The sequence below is a fragment of the Saccopteryx leptura genome, chromosome 2 (genome assembly GCF_036850995.1).
Source record: "Saccopteryx leptura isolate mSacLep1 chromosome 2, mSacLep1_pri_phased_curated, whole genome shotgun sequence".
NCBI classification, from domain to species: Eukaryota; Metazoa; Chordata; class Mammalia; order Chiroptera; family Emballonuridae; genus Saccopteryx; species Saccopteryx leptura.
The window spans coordinates 247,429,735-247,451,778 of NC_089504.1; the positions used below are offsets into that span (position 1 = coordinate 247,429,735).

Consider the following 22,044-nt stretch of genomic DNA (forward strand, 5'->3'; position numbering starts at 1 on the left):
GAGCAGCCTGGGGGTGTGGCGCTCAGCCCTGGAGCAAGTGCACTGGGCCAGGGTCACTGGCTGGCTTTACCTCTGTGTCCTCCTCGATCTTGGCTCCTTCTGCCTGAAGAAGCGCAAGCAGGGTCTCCAGGGAAGCACTGCTGGGCTGTCTGTCTGGAAGAGGCAAGAGGCAGGATGGGGGCGCAGCCCTGGGGGCTGCAGTACCCCACCCTCCCGGCCACGCCCCACCCTCCTGCTTCCCTGTCAGGGAAAGAGCAAAGTGACCAGAAAGGCAACAGGAGTCCCACCTACTGAGAGCAACTCTCCAGGAAAGTAAACAAGAGGCCTTAAAACCCAGGACAGGTGCACACAACACGTACTGGGGGTGACAGCTGCATGGAGCACCAGAGCACCTAGATCCCCTCTGCCCCTCAGAGGGTTGTCACTGAACATGACACCGTTCCACCTTCCCCTTTATCTGAGTGGTGACTCCTGCGAGGGGGGCACATCTGAGCTGCAGGACCCGACTGTGCATGTGATGACCCAGGTCAGGATCTCTGTGGGGCACTCCCACAACCCCGCACCCACCACGGCACGCACACCCCTGCCCCACTTCCTTCACGCCGCCACATCTCAGGTCCCCGTGGTGCCCTGTGAGTCACACTTCCTGTCAGTACGGAAGGTCCATCACTCCACAGTGGACACTCAAGACTGTTCCTATCACAGAACACCACAGCCAGTGCTCCAGTGCAGATCTAATAGACATCAATGCCTGCTTCCGCTGGGGACGTGCCCGGAGGTGCCTGCACACGGCTCTCCAGGCAGCTTCCCCAACTGTACAGTTCGCCACCCTCACCGGCCCTCGCCCTGCGGGCCTTTCCATGGTCATCCACTCCAGACGGCCATGTTCCAGTCCGTTTCTACTGAGCTTATGGAGACACCTGTGACCCTCGTTAAGGGGATGATTTTTAATAAACTCGGATCCTAAAAGCCTCCCTGAGACCTACCCAAAGCACTCAGGACTCGACATTCAGTTCCTACTTCTCTTCGTAATGGCTAACTGCACGGGTAAAGTACTTTGTTGGACACCATGATTCAGGAAATGGCCTTTTTGCGGTACTGTGTAGAGACGGTGGAAACTGGTAACACCGTTCTACACACAAACTATCTCTTCACAGCAGTAACCATAACCTGAGATTTTTTTCTGTTAGAGTATTTCTTTCCCGGACATGACAGCTTGAAACTGTGTGCTTCTCTCACCTCTATTCATGACTGATTGCCCCAAAACAGTTACCTAGTTTGGTCTTCTTGATCTGATACGTTTCAAAGAGCACCTGCAGCTCCTGGTACTTCTGGGTCAGGCGCGCCTTCAGAGCATCCAGCTGGGGCTGGTAGAGGAGGTTGCCCTCGGCCAGGCTCCGGTTGTTGGCTAGCGTCATTTCTTTGTTAAGCTGAACATTCTGTGTCTGCAAGGAATGCACAGGGTGATGAGGGTCCACGTGTGTGAGTGCCCCAGCAGCCCCCACCCCAGGACCACCGGCTGCTTCCCCGTGGGCAGAGCCCCTGCGAGTCCTAGTTCGGGTGCTGCTTCTGGGTCTTAGATAGCAAGGCCATTGCCTCACATGAGTCTCCAGGATGGGCTTCGTCTGTGACTGGCTCGCTGCAGGGGCTGCTGTGGCTGAGATTCCTCACCACTTGTAAGAGGGAACAGCTGTGACGGTTCCGGGCTAGATTTTTTCAGAGCAAGTTTCTGCTGCTCCAGGGGATGTTAAAGAATCACTTGTGTCAGAGGAGGACCAGCTGGCATGACACCAATTCAGGCTTGATGGTCAGGCTCCCAGACGGAGAAGGACGCCTGGGGACCGGGGGAGGCACCGCTTGCTCTGCCCCTCCCCCGCACCCCCTGCAGCTCCTCTGCCCTGAGCTGGGGCCAGACTCACCGACCCCACAGGGTTTTACGGGGCCCTCCAGTAAGGAGGGAGATCTGGGAGGTGGAGAAGCCCACCTGCCTAGACCTCAGGGGAGACAAGGAAAAGGGAAGGGAGGCCCAATGACTCCGCCAGGAGGGCTCTGGGATAGAAAAGCACAGACACTAGGTCCCCTGCTGCTCCTTTCCCTTCTGCTCCCTGCTCAGGCTTCCCGCAGCCTGCCCTAGAGGCCCGCCGGCCCCGGCTGGCTCTCAGGACCTGAAGTGTGGCAGCGTGGTCTCTGCTATTGCCTCGACTTCCTTCCCATCTCAGCCCCAGCTGTGCCAGTCCCCTTGTGCTCCCTGCACACACACACACCCACTGGTCTATTTTCACTGCTACTTCCTTCCTCTCCCGGGTCACAGGGTAGAGCCTGGGCCGGGCTGCCCCTGCCAGCCACGCCCCTCCCCCCACAGTCCCCTACACGGCTCCCAGCACGTGTGCACAAGCACACAGGGAACACAGCGCACGCCTCAGTGGTGTGAGCACAGAGATGAGGCCCGTGGACCTGCACCTGTATCACAAGGTCCCAACCAGCAAGCCGGCCCTTCGGGCGGGACAAACTCCCACACAGATGACTGGCCGCACGCCATAAAGAGTGCGTCCAGCTTAAAACGTAGTTTACATCGAAGGGAGCAGACCATGCCTCTAGCTCAACACTATGAAATTAGTGCAGCAGAAGTGCTCTGGCTTGGCCTGTAGTGGTGCAGTGGATACAGCATCAACCTCGAAGGCTGAGGTTGCGGGTTCGAGACCTAGACTTGTCCAGTCAGGGCACATAGGACAAGCAACTACTATGACTTGATGCTTCCTGTTCCTCCCCACCCTTTCTCTCTCTCCCCATTCTCTCTAAAAGTCAATAAATAAAACCTTTAAAAAAATGCTTTGGTTTCTTGCTGCAAGCAAGGAGAACCGGGGCAGGCAAGGCCTGGTGAATGGGGTTTCTGGTGCTGTGGGGTTTCAGCAGGGCCCCAGCAGGGGCTCCCTCTGCCCCACCCTCCTGGGCCCACCATGCTGTGTCCCAAGGGCTTTCCTTCAATAGCCGAACATTTCAAAAAATGAACAAACAAACCAACAAACCACCACACAGCTGCTCTGGGAAACAGTTCGGTAATTTCACACCAGGCACACAACAACCATCAGACCCAGAAACTACTCCTGGGCACTTACCCCAGCAAAATGAAAACCGGCTGTAATTGCTCAAAACTTGAAGCAACAACTTTAAGTGTCCTTCAGCAGGTGAATGTGGGGACAAAGTGTGCCACCTCCACACTTGGAATGCCACTCAGCCATAACAACTGCTGCCTGACCAATGGTGGCACAGTGGATAAAGCGTTGACCTAGAATGCTGAGGTTCAAATCCCTGGGCTCACTGGTCAGGGCACATATAGGAAGCAACTTTTATGAGTACATGCTTCCCGCTTCTCCCTGGTCATTCTTCTCTTTCTCCTTCTGCCCCCTCTCCAAAATTCAATAAATAAAACCTAACAAAACAACTGCTGATACGCATCATGCGGCTGAGGCCGAGGGAAGCCTGCAGGCTCACGCTCCATGTCCACACCCTCTGGCATGACAGGACAGACACAGAAGCAGGTCTGTGGCTGGGGGAGGGAAGTGGCTCCAAGAGGGTGACCTGAGGCTGCTCGCTGAGTCAGGACATCCTGTGTCTTGTCCTGAGCGTATCCTGTCACCCTCCTGGCTGGGAGTGTGGACCTCCATTTTGCAAGGTGCTGCCTTTGGGGCAAACAGGGCAAAGGGTACACGGCTCTCCCCATGACTCCTTACAAGCGCATGGGGTCCTCTACCACCTCAGCACGTAAATCTAACACAATCCGCTGGTGAGCTCTGCTCCCACAGAGGCGGGTTCAAGGCCCCTGTCGAGACCTGGGCTCCAGCTCCCAGTCCCGCTCCTCGGTCTTGATCTACCTTCATTCAACCAACACTCACGGAGCAAGTACTACTTGCCAGGCCCTCAGTCAGGCCCCGAGAGCTGAGGGGCAGGCACACTCCTATCCTCAAACTCGGGGTCAGCATAGATGGAGCTGAACCCGTCCCTTCCTGCTCTTCCGGTCCCCGCCTGCCTGGCTGGATACTGACAGCAAACCGAGCTCTACCCTCCAGGCTCCAGCGCTGCGCCTGGTCCTCGGGCCTCCCTAACCATCCTACCCTAGCTAGCGGCCACCCTCGGCCACAGCACCCATTTCTTTCCTGCCCCAAATCGCCATCAGTATTTAATGTTTTCCTACACTGTCCCCCCCAGCCCCCCCCCCCGAAAATGAAGGACACAGGCAACCTCCTGTCACCTCTGGCAGACCAAGCCCCTAGCACATGTCACCACTCAGGAAGGATCTGTGGCATGAATCCGAGAGCCCTTCCCCACCCCCCAAATGCCAAGTCTGGCAAACAAGGTGAGTAACAAAATGGAAAGTCAAAATAAAAAAAAGCTAGTTTGTCAATAAATGCCCCAAGTCGTTTCTGTGACAGGCTCCCTTAATGAAGTCCCCTGAGACTGACTGAGTGTCTCTCAGCGGCTGTAAGGGTAATTCCAAATCAGAATTCTCCCAAAACCCTTAGGCGGAGGCAGCCCTGTGAGCACAGGTGTCCCCAGGTGATCCCTGGGGAGGCACAGTCCCGTCTGTCATCCTGTTCCTTTATAGCGGTGATCCCAACAGCGGCTGATGTCAGGGTCACCTGCCGGAGGCAGGGGAGCGCTTGATAAAACCCTCAACGCATTGGCTCAGTGGTAGAGCGTTGGCCTGGCGTGCAGGAGTCCCGGGTTCGATTCCCTGCCAGGGCACACAGGAGAAGCGCCCATCTGCTCCACCCCTCCCCTTCTCCTTCCTCTCTCTCTCTTCCCCTCCCACAGCCAAGGCTCCATTGGAGCAAAGTTGGCCCGGGCGCTGAGGATGGCTCTGTGGCCTCTGCCTCAGGCACTAGAATGGCCCTGGTTGCAACAGAGCAATGCCCCAGACGGGCAGAGCATCGCCCCCTGGTGGGTGTGCCGGGTGGATCCCGGTTGGGCTCATGCAGGAGTCTGTCTGATTGCCTCCCCGTTTCCAACTTCAGAAAAATATTTTAAAAACCCAAACAACAAAACCCTCAATGCCCAGACCAATCCCATGCTGGCCAAACTGTCCAGGAGGAGCCCAGGCATCAGTCCCCTGTCCTCCCTAGGGGACTCTGACCTACGGCCAAGCATCGCCTCTGTACAGCCTGCCTATAAAACATGGGCACAAATAAATCTTATTCTCACAAGGTCTAAGTAAGGTCAAAATCACCTCTCTGATGTGCTAGAGTCCTAAAAGAATGTAACACAGGAAGCACAGGCTATAATCAAAAGGTAGCTCTGCCTGACCTGTGGTGGCACAGTGGATAAAGCACTGACTTGGAATGCTGGGGTTGCCGGTTCTAAACCTCGGGCTCCTCCCCCCTCTTTTCTCTTTCTCTAAAATCAAATTTAAAAATCTTAAAAATAAATAAATAAGTTAATAAATAAAAGGCAGTTTGTCTGCATAAAGAAACAGGCAAAGGCAAAGTCACCAGCCAGCAAAAAAGGCCGAATAAAACTTCAACTGACGACCAGAGTTAGTGGTAATGTTTTCTATCATTTGGGTATTCATATTTTTACATTTTATAAAAATCAGTAAATTCTAAGTGGCCACCAGACCACAGCCACAGCACTCTCCAGGTGGACACATGTGCTGGAGGGCGGGGGACAGGGGGAGCTTCTTTTTTAAGCACCTGACAAAGCTCTTCCATCACGCCCAAGGGTCCCAAAGCCCACCTCTCGTGCTGCATTCAGTGCAGAAAAAGGCTTTTTCCTTATGGTCCTCATTGCTCCCAAGGAGGAGACGGCCAGTCTTGTCCCGTCACCTGCACAGCAGCAAGGGTGAGCTGGTGGGAGCCGGGGGAACAGGGGCCTCTCTGTGGGGACAGTGTATATCGCACTCAGCAAGACCCAAGTGACAGCTGCTTTGGGAGACCCAAAGCCCAATTCCCACGGCTCTCAGACGGGTCCCAGTCTTCATGTCTGTGACAGATCTGTGCAGTGAATCTGAGATTGCGCGGAGAGGCCGCCGTATCTCAGGAGCCACAGTATGGAGCCAGCAGACACCTGAAATTGAAAATGGTGCCGCCAGCCACTCGATGGCTCTCATGATCCTTTTTCTTAACCAGAGAGAAATCTTTTCAGGAAATAATCTCTCTGTGGTAAGGGAGTGCTTTGATCAACGTCCTGAGTTTCACATCACTTTCCCTTTCCCCTTCTGCTCATAACTGAAGATCAATGAGAGGCATGAACGTGCTGATCGCAGGCCTCGACTCAGGGGTTCCCTCTGCCCGCCCCACCCGCCCCTGCATCCGCCCGAGCCCACAGCCACCGGAGGGTGCGCGCCAGCAGCAGCAGCTCCGCCACCTCCTCCCCGCTTTCCGCCTGTCTGCAGTGCTTGACTCACTGTGACAGGCATGTAGCGCCTACGAATTTATATAAAACATCATCTTTTCTAAAATAAAAGAACCTGTTAGGTATCAGCAGTGCCAGAGGACAGAGGCTCTCAGGAAATAAACTGCCTTTGTTTGAGAAAAGGAAGTAAGGTGTTTGATACAGGCCTGTCCAGGCCCTTTATCTCCTGGGACGCTCACATCAATACCTGACATTCTCATAAAAGGCACTTTCCACCCTAGGCGTACAAGCCGTTATTTACATGTTTGGGTTGGGGGAGTTCAACAGAAAATAAAACTGGCCAAAGAGAAAACAGATATAAACTCCCCCACGTGACACCTGCAACAATTACAAATGAGGGACACCTGGGGATGGGTCAGGGGATGCCTGTGCCCTGCTGGCCAGTGCAGGGTCAGAGGCACGGGTGGCAGTGGGTTTCCAAGCCGGCCCTACCCCCTGCAGGGGAGACCCTGATTCGAGCTGAGGGTCTGTCCCCTTCAGCTCTAAGGAGAACGGTACTGTCCCAGACACAGAGGCAGGCAAACCCGCCTGCACAGCCAAGCTAAACCTTTGTATGAAAAAGTGCTCAGAGCACTCCCTTACTCCCTGCTCCGACACTGTAACATAACCCTTATCACAGTAAAATAAATGACATTATGAGTTATGTTAGGCAACTTCACAAGCAAATAGAAATTCTTGCTTGTACCCGAAGTCCCTTCCACGTTTACAACCCAGCAAGGACTGGAAATGTGGACTGCAGTGCTCAGGATCAAACACAGGTGCCCTCCCCCGCCACCAGCCAACCCGCAGCCACACAGAGCTGCAAACGGTCCCGCCCCGTGACGGTGGCGTCTCCGAGATGCAGTTTTACTGGGTATAAATCACACCACACAGCCTACCGCCTCCAAGTGTCTGTCCGCGGGGAGGCCAGCGCACCCGCAGGGCACACCTCTGCTGGAGTCCATCTGCACTGGAACCACTCTGCTCGTCCAGTTATCTGTTTATTGGTTCATAAAAAAATAAAAATAAAAAAAAAGGTGGGAGGGGTTTGCCCTGGCCAGATAGCTCCGTTGGTTGGAGCATCGTTCCGAAGTGCAGAGGTTGCGGGTTTGATAGCTGATCAGGGCACACACAGGAACAGGTCTATGTTCCTGGTTCTCGCTCTCCCTTCCTCTCTTGCTATAATAAAAAATAAAAACATTTTTTTAAAGGGGGGTTTGGGGCATTAGACATGCCGGCTCTGGGGAAACAGGTGATGGAGATGGAGAAGTGAGCAGGAGATGAAGGAAACTATCGCAGCAGGTCAGCCACCATGGTCACGGTGGCCTTGTACCTCTCCCAGGAGGGACGAGGTGCTTGCAGTGGGCTGAGCGGTGGCCCCTCCAAAGGATGTGCCCAGATTCTCACCACTGGAACTTAGGAATGTGACCCTACTTGGAAAAAGGGTCTCTGCAGATGTAATTAAGGGTCTGGTTATCAGGAGGTCTTTCTTGATTATCTGCGTGGCCCTAAATCAATGACAAGTGTCCCTGTAAGAGACATACACAGAAGACAGTTGCAGAGGGGAAGCCATGTGAAGACAGAGGCAGAGACTGGAGCGATGGGGCCACCGGAAGCCAGGCACGGCAGTGACACCCCCACCCCCAGGGCTTCGGGAGGGGCACAAACATGGTGACTCCGGACCCCTGGCCTCCAGACTGGGGAGAGAACCACGTTCTTGTCCTAAGCCACCAGACTCGTGCTCACGTGCTATAGCAGCCCCGGGACTCTCCCAAGTGTTGGAGCCGTCCTGTCCCTGTCCCCATCCTGCTGTGCTCCAGGGGGGCCAGTTGCTAAAAAAAACCACTTCAACAGGCCCCTTGCCTTCTGGTTAGAGCTGGACTCAGCGATGGGGACCGAGGGTGGGGATCTCTAGGTTCCCTCCCTCTGGGGGGACCAGAAATGGCCAGACACCTCCCCTCCATCCAAAGCAGCCCTTTCTCCCTCTTGGTTTCCCGTGCCCCACTCCAAGCCTCAGGTCTAGGGGTAAGGAACACACGCGAAGGCCAGTCCTGCACCAGCCCCAGTGTCTACCCCCCATCTCCTGGTAAAGAGCACCTTTCACTTGCCTCTCAAGTCGCCCCGCCGAGGGTCCATCCTGCCAGAGCCTGCCTGCTGTCACTGGAATGGCTTTCCCAATGAAATGAGATGACATGTGAGCTCACACCCACCGTTTGTGGGAACTGCATCATATTCACTCCTGATGCCCAGAACCCAGCACGGTGCCCGGCCAACACAGGCCTGTCACTGTGCGCTTGCTCCGCTTAACCTGTAGGAATCCACTCACTGGGGCCTCAGGCCACTGTCAATTCCTTATCAACATTTTGCTAAGAGGTCTGAAGACTGGCTTCTTTAAATATCTCTCATAAATTGTTACAGTAGCGCCAGAGAGAAATGCTCATTATTCCAAACCACCAGCGTTGTCTGAGAAACTATCTGTACTCCTACTTGACACAGCAGTGGGAAGCAAGCCAAAAAGGAAAAATTAAGATGATGCCAGTGAGAGCCCTAATACAAACCCCCCATTCCTGCGGAGAGACAGGACACATGCGGCACACACAGCACACACGTGGACACACCTTGGACAGGAGCTAGCTTCACACAGCTCCCTCCTCCTGGGCAGGAATTCCGCCCTCTGCCCTCGGGGAGCAAGCCAGACGGCAGGACAGCGAGGATTCCAGATATTCATTTACACATGTACTTAAAATATCACAAACTTCAGTCTCTTGACTAAAGCTCCTAACAGACACAACACACTCCAACACAGCGGTTTGTCATCTTCCCGTCCATCCATTCATAAGAAACACTTTGAAGCCCTGGCTGGATAGCTCGGTTGGTTAGAGCGTTATCCCGAAGCACAAAAGTTGCCGGTTTGATTCCTGGTCAGGGCACCTACAGGAATAGATCTATGTTTCTGTCTCTCTCTCTCTAAAATCTATTTTAAAAAATTAATTAAAAAAAAAGAAACACTTTGAAGCCCCTTGCGGAGGCAATGGCCAGAGCCCAGTAGGTCCTCCTGAGCATCCCTGCAGACAGGCCCTGCAGGCTGCACGTGGCCCAGCTCGGGCGACGCTCACTCTGTCACCCCGATACAGACCGCATCTGCTCTTCCAGTGAGGGGCCCAAAAGAGAAAAAGGGAGAAGAAATAAAAGCAGATGTGAATTTGAAGATTTAAGCTGGTGACGTGCACACGTGTGGGCAGGACTTACGAACGTGAATTGGGCCCTTACTACATGCCTGGCCCCGGCCGCCCTCCCTTCCCACACTGTCTCCATTCAGTCCTCTTCGTGAAGGCAGGACAGGCCTGTCCCCGTCTTACTTGGGAAAGGGAGCATAGTGTCTGGGAGTTTTCAGCGACCACCCAAGTCAGTGCCAATGGAGCCCCAGGGCTGCAGGGTGTGCGAGGACCCTGTGCCCACATGCGCTTTCCATCTCATTCTGCGGTAAATCACGCCAGAAACAGCGCCCTCCACCACGTTCAACCCAGTGTGGGAGCACTTGTCTATTTTCAGGTTCCAATAATCGTCTAAGTTTCAATTCTATTTTTTATTTACCTTTTAATTGAGGATATTTTATTTATTTTTATTTTATTTTTTTACAGAGACAGAGTCAGAGAGAGCGATAGTTAGGGACAGACAGATAGGAACAGAGAGAGATGAGAAGCATCAATCATCAGTTTTTCGTTGCAACACCTTAGTTGTTCATTGATTGCTTTCTCATATGTGCCTTGACCGTGGGGTTACAGCAGACCGAGTAACCCCTTGCCAGTGACATTGGGTCCAAGCTGGTGAGCCTTGCTCAAACCAAATGAGCCCACGCTCAAGCTGGCGACCTCGGGGTCTCGAACCTGGGTCTTCCACACCCCAGTCCAACGCCCTATCCACTGCACCACTGCCTGGTCAGGCTAATTGAGGATATTTTAAAACACAAAGCAGCCTGACCAGGCGGTGGCGCAGTGAATAGAGCATCGGGCTGGGACGCAGAAGGACCCAGGTTCAAAACCCAGTGGTCACTGACTTGAGTGTAGGCTCACCAGTTTGAGTGCAGGGTCGTTGGCTTGAGCAAGGCATCACTTGCTCTGTTGCAGCCCCCCAGTCAAGGCATGTAGGAGAAAGCAATCAATGAACAACTAAGGAGACTAAGGTGCTGCAACAAAGAATTGATGCTTCTCCTCTCTCTGCCTTCCTGCCTATCTGTCCCTTTCTCTGTCTCTCTTTCTGTCTCTGTCACAAAAAACAAAAACAAACAAACAAACACAAAACAAAGCAGAGGAGGGAGAAATGTGATGCGTCCCACGTACCTTGCTGGCAGTCAGCAGTCAGCGACATTCCCCAGCCTTGCTTTGTGTACACACCTACAGTTTATTTTTTTTTTAAAGTATTTTAAAGCAAATCTCTGGCACCATATCACTCAGCCTTAAGAAACTATGTATCTTTAATGGGTAAAAATGATCATTCTAACTACAGTACCATAATCACACTTTGTAAAATTCACAATAACTCTAATTTCATCTTCTGCCTGTGTGGGCCCGATTCTTCTATAAGGAGCTTTCTGCCTACGCCGTGGGAGTACCTGGAATAGTTTCTATAGGAGAGGCAGGATAAATGACCAAGAAGCTTTTTCTGGGGGGAACATTAAGTAATGGCTTTTTTTTTTTTTATGGGTTTCAATCAGCTGCAGTCACGAACTCTTCTCGTGCTCCAAGTGTCCCTGGCCAGAGGGGGACACTTCAGCTTGGTCTGAAGTTGACACCTCCAGGGCTGAGAGTTTCCCTGCTCACAGGTGGACGAGATGCCCCAGCCCCATCTGCACCTGCACGGTGCTGCCCCCAACCAGGACCCGCTCCTCTCAATAGAAACATTGGCTCCTCTTCATTTGGATAGTCTCCTCTCCAGATGAAACTAAATAGAAAGTTATCTATGCCTGACCAGGCAGTGGTGCAGTGGATAGAGCGTCGGACTGGGATGCGGAGGACCCAGGTTCAAGATCCCAAGGTTGCCAGCTTGAGCGCGGGCTCATCTGGTTTGAGCAAAAGCTCATCAGCCTGGACCCAAAGTCACTGGCTCAAGCAAGGGGTTACTCGGTCTGCTGTAACCCCACGGTCAAGGCACATATGAGAAAGCAATCAATAAACTAAGGTGTCGCAACGAAAAACTAATGATTGATGCTTCTCATCTCTCTCCCTTCCTGTCTGTCCCTATCTATCCCTCTCTGACTCTGTCTCTGTTAAAAAAAAAAAAAAAAGAAAGAAAAGTTATCTACAGTATAACACAAAGAGGAAGAATAAAACAAATCTTCGTTTCTGTACTTTCCTGCTGGCAAAAGGTCAGGGTGTGTGCATTAGGACATGAAGCACAGCCAGCTTGTAGATTGGGTGATAAAAAGCTAGGGTGTTCAGCCAGGTTAACTGCGTCCACCATTATTGTCCAACCCCTGATCCGCTCGCCCATTATCACAGGGTCAGTGTCACCAAAGTCACATGCAATGAAAGTGTGCCTTTAATATTAAAGGTCAGCGTATTAGGAAGCCCAAATCCATCGCCCCATTCAGTGAAAGACCTTTCCCGTGTTAACTTGTACCCACGGAAGGCAGGTTTTCAGGTAGAGCCGCAAGTCACGCCCACAGACACCCCGAGCAAGCGCAATGCGAGCACAGCCCAGGTGCTGGGTACACCCGAGTATCCCTGGAGGTGAATGAAAAAAACCTTAATTAACAGGCCATTTAACCTGTGAACGAAATCAAAGCTCTGAAAACAGAAAACTACAATGGAGGTACTGGAGAACATGATGAAACCGCCCTAAAATACAGCGATCCTGTGGGCTCTGTGAAACCATCTCCAAGGCTGCGGCCCACGCAGGAAGGGAAATCCACCAGCTGCTTATCGAATCTTTTGCCAAGCCACCCACTCCACAAACAGAATGCAGGCGACTAATAAGAATAGCTGGGCTGTTGTGGATGGAAGACATTGGAATCCTGCCTGCCGAGATGAAACTGGCTGCCCTCAGTGCACAGTGGGCAGTGGTGGGGCCTGGACCCGGTCCGTTTGGGGCTGCTGGCACCCGAAGTTAGCATGTTATTCATGCTCAGGGCACGTGACCGCACAAAGGCAAAGGCTGGGCTTGAAAAGAAGCGAATTGGTCCCTGCGGACAGCTCTCCAGTTCCAGCCGGCACAACACTCCAGGGTGTTTCTGTTGTTTCCTGGAAGACTGAGTCCCCAATATTCAGAGAAAACAACCTAAGATTTCTCCCTGTCTTGGCTCTTGTGGATAATGGTAACAGGTGTGATGGTTCTGATAATGTCATATGCTGTTAACACTACTAGGAAAGTATTACTGGGCTTCTAAGACCTGAGGACTCTGGATGGAGGAGGAGATGGAGGAGGAGGAGGAGAAGGAGGAGGAGATGAAGGAGGTGGAGAAGGAGTAAGTGGAGGAGGAGGAAGAGGAGGAGGAGAATGAGGTGGAGGAAGAGGAGGAGGAGGACGAGGAGGTAGAGGAAGAGGAAAAAGAGGAGGAGGTGGAGGAGGAGGAAAAAAAGGAGGAGGAGGAGGTGGAGGAGGAGGAGGTGGAGGAGGAGGAGGAGGTAGAGGAGGAAGAGGTGGAGGAGGTGGAGGAGGAGGAGGTGGAGGTGGAGGAGGTGGAGGAGGAGGAGGTGGAGGAGGAAGAGGTGGAGGAGGTGGAGGAGGAGGAGGTGGTGGAGGAGGTGGAGGAGGAGGAGGTGGAGGAGGTGGAGGAGGTGGAGGAGGAGGAGGTGGTGGAGGAGGTGGAGGAGGAGGAGGTGGTGGAGGAGGAGGAGGTGGAGGAGGAGGAGGTGGAGGAGGTGGAGGAGGAGGAGGTGGAGGAGGAGGAGGAGGAAGAAGAGGTGGAGGAGGAGGAGGAAGAAGAGGTGGAGGAGGAGGAGGTGGAAGAGGTGGTGGAGGAGGAGGAAGAGGTGGAGGAGGAGGAGGTGGAGGAAGAGGTGGAGGAGGTGGAGGAGGAGGAGGTGGAGGAGGAGGAGGTGGAGGAGGAGGAGGTGGAGGAGGAGGAAGAGGTGGAGGAGGAGGAGGAGGAGGAGGAGGAGGAGGAGGAGGTGGAGGAGGAGGAGGAGGTGGAGGAGGAGGAGGTGGTGGAGGAGGAGGTGGAGGAGGAGGAGGTGGAGGAGGAGGAAGAGGTGGAGGAGGAGGAGGTGGAGGAGGAGGAGGAGGAGGAGGAGGAGGTGGAGGAGGAGGAGGAGGTGGAGGAGGAGGTGGAGGAGGAGGAGGAGGTGGAGGAGGAGGAGGTGGAGAGGAGGAGGAGGTGGAGGAGGTGGTGGAGGAGGAGAAAGAGGTGGAGGAGGAGGAGGTGGAGGAGGAGGAGGAGGAGGAGGTGGAGGAGGAGGTGGAGGAGGAGGAGGAGGAGGTGGAGGAGGTGGAGGAGGAGGAGGAGGAGGTGGTGGAAGAGGTGGAGGAGGAGGAGGTGGAGGAGGTGGAGGAAGATGTGGAAGAGGTGGAAGAGGTGGAGGAGGTGGAGGAGGAGGTGGGGGAGGAGGTGGAGGAGGAGGTGGGGGAGGAGGTGGAGGAGGAGGAAGAAGAGGAGGTGGAGGAGGAGGAGGTGGAGGAGGAAGAGGTGGAGGAAGAGGTGGAGGAGGTGGAGGAAGATGTGGAAGAGGTGGAAGAGGTGGAAGAGGTGGAGGAGGAGGTGGAGGAGGAGGAGGTGGAGGAAGAGGAAGAGGTGGAGGAGGAAGAGGAGGTGGAGGAGGAGGAGGTGGAGGAGGAGGAAGAAGAGGAGGTGGAGGAGGAGGAGGTGGAGGAGGAGGAAGAAGAGGAGGTGGAGGAGGAGGAGGAGGTGGAGGAGGAGGAGGTGGAGGAGGAAGAAGAGGAGGTGGAGGAGGAAGAAGAGGAGGTGGAGGAGGAGGAGGTGGAGGAGGAGGAAGAAGAGGAGGTGGAGGAGGAGGAGGTGGAGGAGGAGGAGGTGGAAGAGGAGGAGGAGAGGTGGAAGAGGAGGAGGTGGAAGAGGAGGAGGTGGAGGAGGAGGAGGAAGAGGTGGAGGAGGAGGAGGTGGAGGAGGAGGAAGAAGAGGAGGTGGAGGAGGAGGAGGTGGAGGAGGAGGAGGAGGTGGAGGAGGAGGAGGAGGTGGAGAAGGTGGAGGTGGAGGAGGAAGAGGTGGAGGAAGAGGTGGAGGAGGTGGAGGAAGATGTGGAAGAGGTGGAAGAGGTGGAGGAGGAGGAAGAGGAGGAGGAAGAGGAGGTGGAGGAGGAGGTGGAGGAGGAGGTGGAGGAAGAGGAAGAGGAAGAGGTGGAGGAGGAAGAGGAGGTGGAGGAGGAGGAGGTGGAGGAGGAGGAAGAAGAGGAGGTGGAGGAGGAGGAGGTGGAGGAGGAGGTGGAGGAGGAGGAGGTGGAGGAGGTGGAGGAGGAGGAGGTGGAGGAGGAGGAAGAGGAAGAGGTGGAGGAGGAGGAGGTGGAGGAGGAGGAGGAGATGGAGGAGGAGGTGGAGGAGGTGGAGGAGGAGGAGGTGGAGGAGGTGGAGGAGGAGGAGGAGTTGGAGAAGGAGGTGGAGGAGGAGGTGAAGGAGGTAGAGTAGAAGGAGGAGGAGGTGGAGGAGGAGGAAGAGGTGGAGGAGGAGGAAGAGGAGGTGGAGGAGGAAGAGGTGGAGGAGGAAGAGGAGGAAGAGGAGGAAGTGGTGGAGGAGGTGGAAGAGGTGGTGGAGGAGGAGGTGGAGGAGGAGGAGGTGGAGGAGGTGGAGGAAGAGGTGGAGGAGGAGGAAGAGGAGGTGGAGGAGGAAGAGGTGGAGGAGGAAGAGGTGGAGGAGGAAGAGGTGGAGGAGGAGGAGGTGGAGGAGGAGGAGGTGGAGGAGGTGGAGGAAGATGTGGAAGAGGTGGAGGAGGAGGAAGAGGATGTGGAGGAGGAGGAGGTGGAGGAGGAGGAAGAGGAGGTGGAGGAGGAGGTGGAGGAGGAGGAGGTGGAGGAGGTGGAGTAGGAGGAGGAGGAGGAAGAGGTGGAGGAGGAGGAAGAGGTGGAGGAGGAGGAAGAGGTGGAGGAGGAAGAGGTGGAGGAGGTGGAGGAGGAGGTGAAGGAGGTAGAGTAGGAGGAGGAGGTGGAGGAGGAGGAAGAGGTGGAGGAGGAGGAAGAGGAGGTGGAGGAGGAAGAGGTGGAGGAGGAAGAGGAGGAAGAGGAGGAAGTGGTGGAGGAGGTGGAAGAGGTGGTGGAGGAGGAGGTGGAGGAGGAGGAGGTGGAGGAGGTGGAGGAAGAGGTGGAGGAGGAGGAAGAGGAGGTGGAGGAGGAAGAGGTGGAGGAGGAAGAGGTGGAGGAGGAAGAGGTGGAGGAGGAGGAGGTGGAGGAGGAGGAGGTGGAGGAGGTGGAGGAAGATGTGGAAGAGGTGGAGGAGGAGGAAGAGGATGTGGAGGAGGAGGAGGTGGAGGAGGAGGAAGAGGAGGTGGAGGAGGAGGTGGAGGAGGAGGAAGAGGAGGTGGAGGAGGAGGAAGAGGAGGTGGAGGAGGAGGTGGAGGAGGAGGAGGTGGAGGAGGAGGAGTAGGAGGAGGAGGAGGAAGAGGTGGAGGAGGAGGAAGAGGTGGAGGAGGAGGAAGAGGTGGAGGAGGAGGAGGTGGAGGAGGAAGAGGTGGAGGAGGTGGAGGAGGAGGTGAAGGAGGTAGAGTAGGAGGAGGAGGTGGAGGAGGAGGAAGAGGTGGAGGAGGAGGAAGAGGAGGTGGAGGAGGAAGAGGTGGAGGAGGAAGAGGAGGAAGAGGAGGAAGTGGTGGAGGAGGTGGAAGAGGTGGTGGAGGAGTAGGTGGAGGAGGAAGAGGTGGTGGAGGAGGAGGTGGAGGAGGAGGAGGTGGAGGAGGAAGAGGTGGTGGAGGAAGAGGTTGAGGAGGAGGAGGAGGAGGAGGAGGAAGAGGTAGAAGAGGTGGAGGAGGAGGAAGTTGAGGAGGAGGAGGAGCTGAAGAGGATATGGGCCATTCAAACTAATCACAGAGTGAACTGCCTCTGTCCCCAGTGTCCTAGAAGCCTCCCCAGCCCTTCAGCACCCCAATCTCAGCAGGTGAGCCTAGGAAACCCCAGGGAAACCCTCACTCCCTATTACCATAGCCAGTCAGCTGCTGGTTAACCAAGCAGTTTGGTTAAAACAGTAAATCACGAAGTACATGCACTTTTTAGATACATCTGCCCATTTTTTCAGTAAGGCAAAGGTCTTTTCTTAGAGAAAGTGTCCACCAGCTCCTGTTCCCAGTCTTCCCACCCAGACCTTTCCCACGGAGAACTGAGACATCCAGCAAGCACAGACCCTAAATTCCTCAGCACCCCCCCCCCCCATCTCGTCTGCACCGAATTCACTAGCAAGTTTTATTTTTTCCCTAGTGAATCGCCTCCTATTAACTCTTTACAAAGCACTGAGCTCACACTTGTCACTCTCTTTTGCCCTTGTGGTCCAGCAGCTGCCAGAGTATTTAGTGACATCACGTCACGACTGTAACAATAAAACTAGTGCGCCCAGCCAGGTCTGAGAGCAACACATCCGACTGGGGTAGAGAGGCAGCGCCTTGTGGAAGCAGACCCACCCGACACCAGCTGTGGTCGTGGTCGCAGTGGTGGGGCGGGGCATCAATCCCTATGTTCAATGAAGGGAACAAATGGACAGGGCACATCGCTGGCCCACTTTAGTTAAGTTCAGGGAGGTCCATTAATAGCTTCTCCTGCAACTGAAAAACCTGATCCTTCCTTCCTTCCCTCCCACAAAGAAAGCCAGCAAACGGAAGGCAGGATTTCGAAACTCCACTTTTCTTAGTAGTAGTTTCTGGCCAGGACCAGCCAGCAAAGCGTTCCTTTGTTTGTAAGAGCACAGTGTTTTCCCCTTCTCTGCAGCCTTTGAGTCACAACTTACAAGAGATGCTTCTAGGATGCGCAAGTCACACACAAGTGCAAGTCAGAGAATGCCTACTCAGTGGATCCTAAATTTATCTTTCCTATCTCCTGACAATTCTGCTTTCACATTTAAAACGCATCATGACACAAACTTTCCCACACCTGACTCAAGAACTCAGTGTAACATAAAATTTACTCTCATGACTGAAATAATTTATCCTACATTCAATATGAGCAAACGCTGTTCTAATAATGGAGTGGGTTTTTTTTAAGTCTGTGGCTAAAAGAAAGGGCTTCATCAAAGGAGAATCAGCTACTGTACTTAAATTTCATAACCAAAAAAACCCAAGCAATTATATCAGATGTAGGGAATTAGATGTTCTAACTAAAAGAAGTGGCTAGATACTTGAGACTTAACCATTTTCAAAAAATTTAATTTTTATATTTTAATAGATTTATGTTCAATGATGTTAACTGCAATAAAATTTGTGACAGCAAAAAAATAAAAGGCAGCTAAATATGAGGTAATAAAGGAATGGCCACATTCTGACAGTCACATGATGAAATACTATGTGACCATTAAAAATGTCATAGAAGAATATCCTGATAAAAAATGCCCAGGTATAGTCTTATATTCCAGTAAGAAAATGCCCAGAGTATAACATATAATGCACAGAAAGCTGCACATACAGGACCATCCCGATGGGAAGACAGAAAGAAAACGTTTTAAGTGTCTGTTAACAACCTTTATCTCTGGATGGTGGTCTTATTTAAGATATATTTTTTCTCCACAGTTTTCTATAGTTAAGGTGTTTTCTTTCCTATAATGAACATGTTAAAAAACATTATTTTTTAAGGTTTGATCAGTTGGGATCAGAAATAAAAAAATACTGCATACTTCCCCACCTCCTCAATCAGAGAGAAGAGGACAGCCCTCCATCGACAGAATGCCTATTAGGAACATTAGGTGACTATGGCATCGTCTGATAAGCCCGCGCCCATGGGCTATGGAGGCAGATGGACCCATTTATCCCCTAAATAAGCACTTGCCAATGTGGGCCCCAGGGAGCCCAGTCCCTAGAGCTCCATGGGCGAGTCAGTTTGGGAAGTGCTGCCCTGTCGTGGGCCCCTCTGGAGTCTTCTGCACCCTGGCACTGCCAACCTAACGGAGTGAGACAAAAGGAAAAGCCTCTTGACCACTGGTTTCCTAAACTTACTTACAATGCAACCCTGTTAATGTAACCACCACTTACATCCACAGAACTGGGGCCCTACGGGAAGCACGAACCCCCATGGCCCCACCACTGTAACTGCCAGTGTTCATCCGCGGGGCCCCAAGCGCTGCGTTCTTATTTCATCTGCACACCGCATAAGGACGGTGCTGCCCATGGTACAGATGAGAAAACTGACATTGCGGAAGGTTCACTTGTCCAGTTTCCTGGCAACTCAATCGTTATCTTAACCATGAGGCTTACCAGTTGATCTCACATTTTTCTTTGTGCAAACTTTTTATAACTTTTGCCTCCTCTTTGTCTACCTTTTCTTTCCTGACGGTATAATTGGCTTTCAAAGGGTTTTCCAGACACCCTTTAAAAACCTGCCACTGACAGATAACTCGTGTGACCTAATGGGCTATTTGAACTGAGTGCAAAGCAGGCCCAGCTGTGCGGGGTGCCCTGTGTAAGGCGTCAGGCTAGCGGCAGGACTGCCCTAAGGTTTGGGGTTTTTTTTGTATTTTTCCGAAGTTGGAAACGGGGAGGCAGTCAGACAGACTCCCGCATGTGCCCGACCGGGATCCACCCGGCACACCCACCAGGGGGCGATGCTCTGCCCATCTGGGGCGTTGCTCTGCTGCAACCAGAGTCATTCTAGCGCCTGAGGCAGAGGCCACAGAGCCATCCTCAGTGCCAGGGCCAACTTTGCTCCAATGGAGCCTCGGCTGCGGGAGGGGAAGAGAGAGACAGAGAGGAAGGAGAGGGGGAGGGGTGGAGAAGCAGATGGATGCTTCTCCTGTGTGCCCTGCCGGGAATCGAACCCGGGACTCCTGCACACCAGGCCAACGCTCTACCACTGAGCCAACCGGCCAAGGCCCCTAAGGTCTTGATGTCAATCATTTCAGTCTTCCAACTGATGTGCCTGCTTTCCAAGCTGCCCCTACCCTGCCTGATTCATCTACATGAATTGCAAGCAAGACCACTCTCCATGGCTGAGGGTCCTCCAGTGGCTCTGTGGATGGGCTCAGCCCAAGTCCCTATAGGAGGCGTGAGGCCACCTGCTCTGCCTGCCGTTCAGGCCTTGGCCTCAAGCCCCTACCGTGCCCTGCCCTGGTCCCCACAGCCAGGCCTATAACAGGCCAGTGCCCACCCCCCTGCTGCCCACCCCTGGCCTGAAGCCCTCTCCCTCCTCACATGCGTAACCCATCCTCTGAATCCCAGCTCACGAGTCACGTCATCCAGGACACGTCCCTGTGGTCCCCCAGCCCACCCAGGCCTGTGGGTCTCCCTCCTGCCAGGGCATGTCCGCACTGCTGGGTCACCCCTACACTGTTCTGTACCCCCACGCAATCCTCAAGGATGAAAACGATGTGGCTTAGCCGTTTCACGTTCCCCGGGTGCCGTGAACAGACAGGCGTCCCCGACCTCAGCTGTGTGCGAGTGAACGGAGGTGCTGTTTGGTGGCAAACGTTAATTAGCACTGGCGACGGACATGAATGTAATCTCCAGAGGCCCTTAGCTAACCTTCATAAGAAAAGACTTGATCCGAAAGAAATATTAACTACGCGCCACTGCTCGTAACAACACAAACTACTCAAATACTCACTTTTCAAGTCAACTCTGTAACAGAAAGGAGCATTCCCCACAATTCCTTAGAAATGCCTTTAAGAGCTTTCCCCCAACAGACTACAGCGTAACCTGGTGACGGCCACGCTGCCCGCACCTGTCCACTGTCACTCTTTCTGCTGAAGAAATCCCACAGAGGACTCTCCAGTCTCTGCAGCCTTGGGGGAGGCAGCTCCATCAAACAGTGATACAGCCACAGAGGCGAGGGAGGAATAACCACCAGAACCCTTACATAGCACGTGCTTGGTGTCACGATCACAAACGTGGAGGGTGGCTGACACACGGGCCCTCACAGGGATCCCTACACAGCGCGCCCACCACCGTCCCCACAGCAATCTCTGCTCCAAACATTGTGACAGAAGCCAAATAAATAACCAAGCCAGCGTAGCCCGAGAGCCCCATCAATCCTGCACGTGACAGACGAGGCTCAAACAGCTCAGCCGGCTTCCAGGTTCCTCTTCAGACCAGTCTGATACAGTGCGAGTGGTGACAGGATGTCAGCTTGCCTGTCAAAGGTCACCGCACCTGTCCTCTGGCCTTTGATGTCACCTCTTTCCTGCTCCCAACCCGCTAATTGCTCCTCATGACCTTTCAAACTTTCATACTCTCCTTGACTACAGCTAGCACTTGGAGGAAGTCGGTTCCCTCAGCTCAGACTGCACTTCCAACTGCCCGCTGGCCGGCGGTGTTACTACCCCATTTGTCCCTCACACGCGGGCCAGCAAGCCTCGATGACCCCGCCCCCCGCCCCTCTGGCCCACTCTCACAAATCACTCCCACTCAAAGCCCAGTCATCTCCGTGCACTCAGCAGCCCTCACTGGGCCCAGCCTGTGTGTGGGCAGCATACTCAGTGCAAGGACAGAGATAAACGTGCCCAGGCTCAGCAGGGACACAGGGAAGTAAAGGACCCACACCGTGTGTGCCGAGTGCTACAGAACAGTCCTGCAAAGAGGCTGAGGGACCGGGGGTCAGTGATGGAGGAGGTGGGAGAGCACTGGGAGGCAAAGCTGCTGTGGTCCCTCTGGCAGCCAGGGGACAATTCCACAGGGACACCCGGTGTGTGTGCGGGTGGGGGTGGCACAGCTGGCCTGCATCTCTGCTCCAGCACCCGAGCCCAAACCCTGAGTTCCTCTTACCTACCCTTTCATTTCCAACTTCCACCTGGTCTCCCCTGTTCCAGAGTCATGGAAACTCCCTGCCACCGGTCACCCAGAGCCCAGCCCACAGTCTGGCACGCTGCCCTGCCCGCCTCACTTCCCGTCGTCTCCCGACTCATAAGCAAATCTGATCTGCTGCTCGCCCGTCATAAAACCTGTCCCGCGCTTGCTGCTCTGTGCCCGAGCTCAGGCTGTCATTTTGTCCTGACGCCCCATTTTTGTCTGCCACAACCCTACTTAGAGAAATAAATGCCTAATCCTGGGGGGGGGGGGGCATGCTCAGAAGAAGCACAAAGACCGTTCGTTCTCAGCATGTTTAAGAGCGTGCATACAGTTCAGCAGCATCAAGTCCACTGACACTGCTAGGCCACCATCCACCCTCAGAACCGCTGTCACCTTCCCAAATGGACAGGCCCACCACCTACTCTCCCCGTATTGTAGGGGTTTGCACACAATACAACACACTATAGGGACTGCGCCCTGTTCACGTTCCCATCCTTTACACTGCCTTTGTAGTCAGGGCTCCATGGTGGTAGAACTGAAATGAAATCTTCTTGAAATGGCAGCAAAATTACCACGCCTTTTAGCCTGAGCAAGGAGAGAAAATAACAGCAGCTCACTGCGTGCTCGTCCACGCCGTGCTGTGGCACCCGCTAAGCCTCTTACGTACTTATCTCCCTGAATCCACCCAACAGCCCTCTGAAGTAGGTGACTATGTATCCGCCCCTTCATTGTCAGCGAGAAAACCACCACTGGAAAGACTGAACGGCCAAATGGCTAGTGTGAAAAGCCAGTTAGTTCTCTTC

The 22,044-nt window shown here is 53.9% G+C and overlaps 1 protein-coding gene across 1 annotated transcript in view; it reads right to left on the minus strand.

Moving 5' to 3' along the window:
• Positions 1-22,044, minus strand: part of VPS37B (VPS37B subunit of ESCRT-I) — a 29,260-nt gene that overhangs the window by 2,384 nt on the left and 4,832 nt on the right. Inside the window, exons 2-3 of the mRNA XM_066371070.1 lie at positions 1,274-1,445; positions 71-153 (exon numbers count right to left, since the gene is read on the minus strand). Coding sequence (XP_066227167.1) covers positions 71-153; positions 1,274-1,445 — 255 coding nt within the window. The remainder of the gene's footprint in view (positions 1-70; positions 154-1,273; positions 1,446-22,044) is intronic.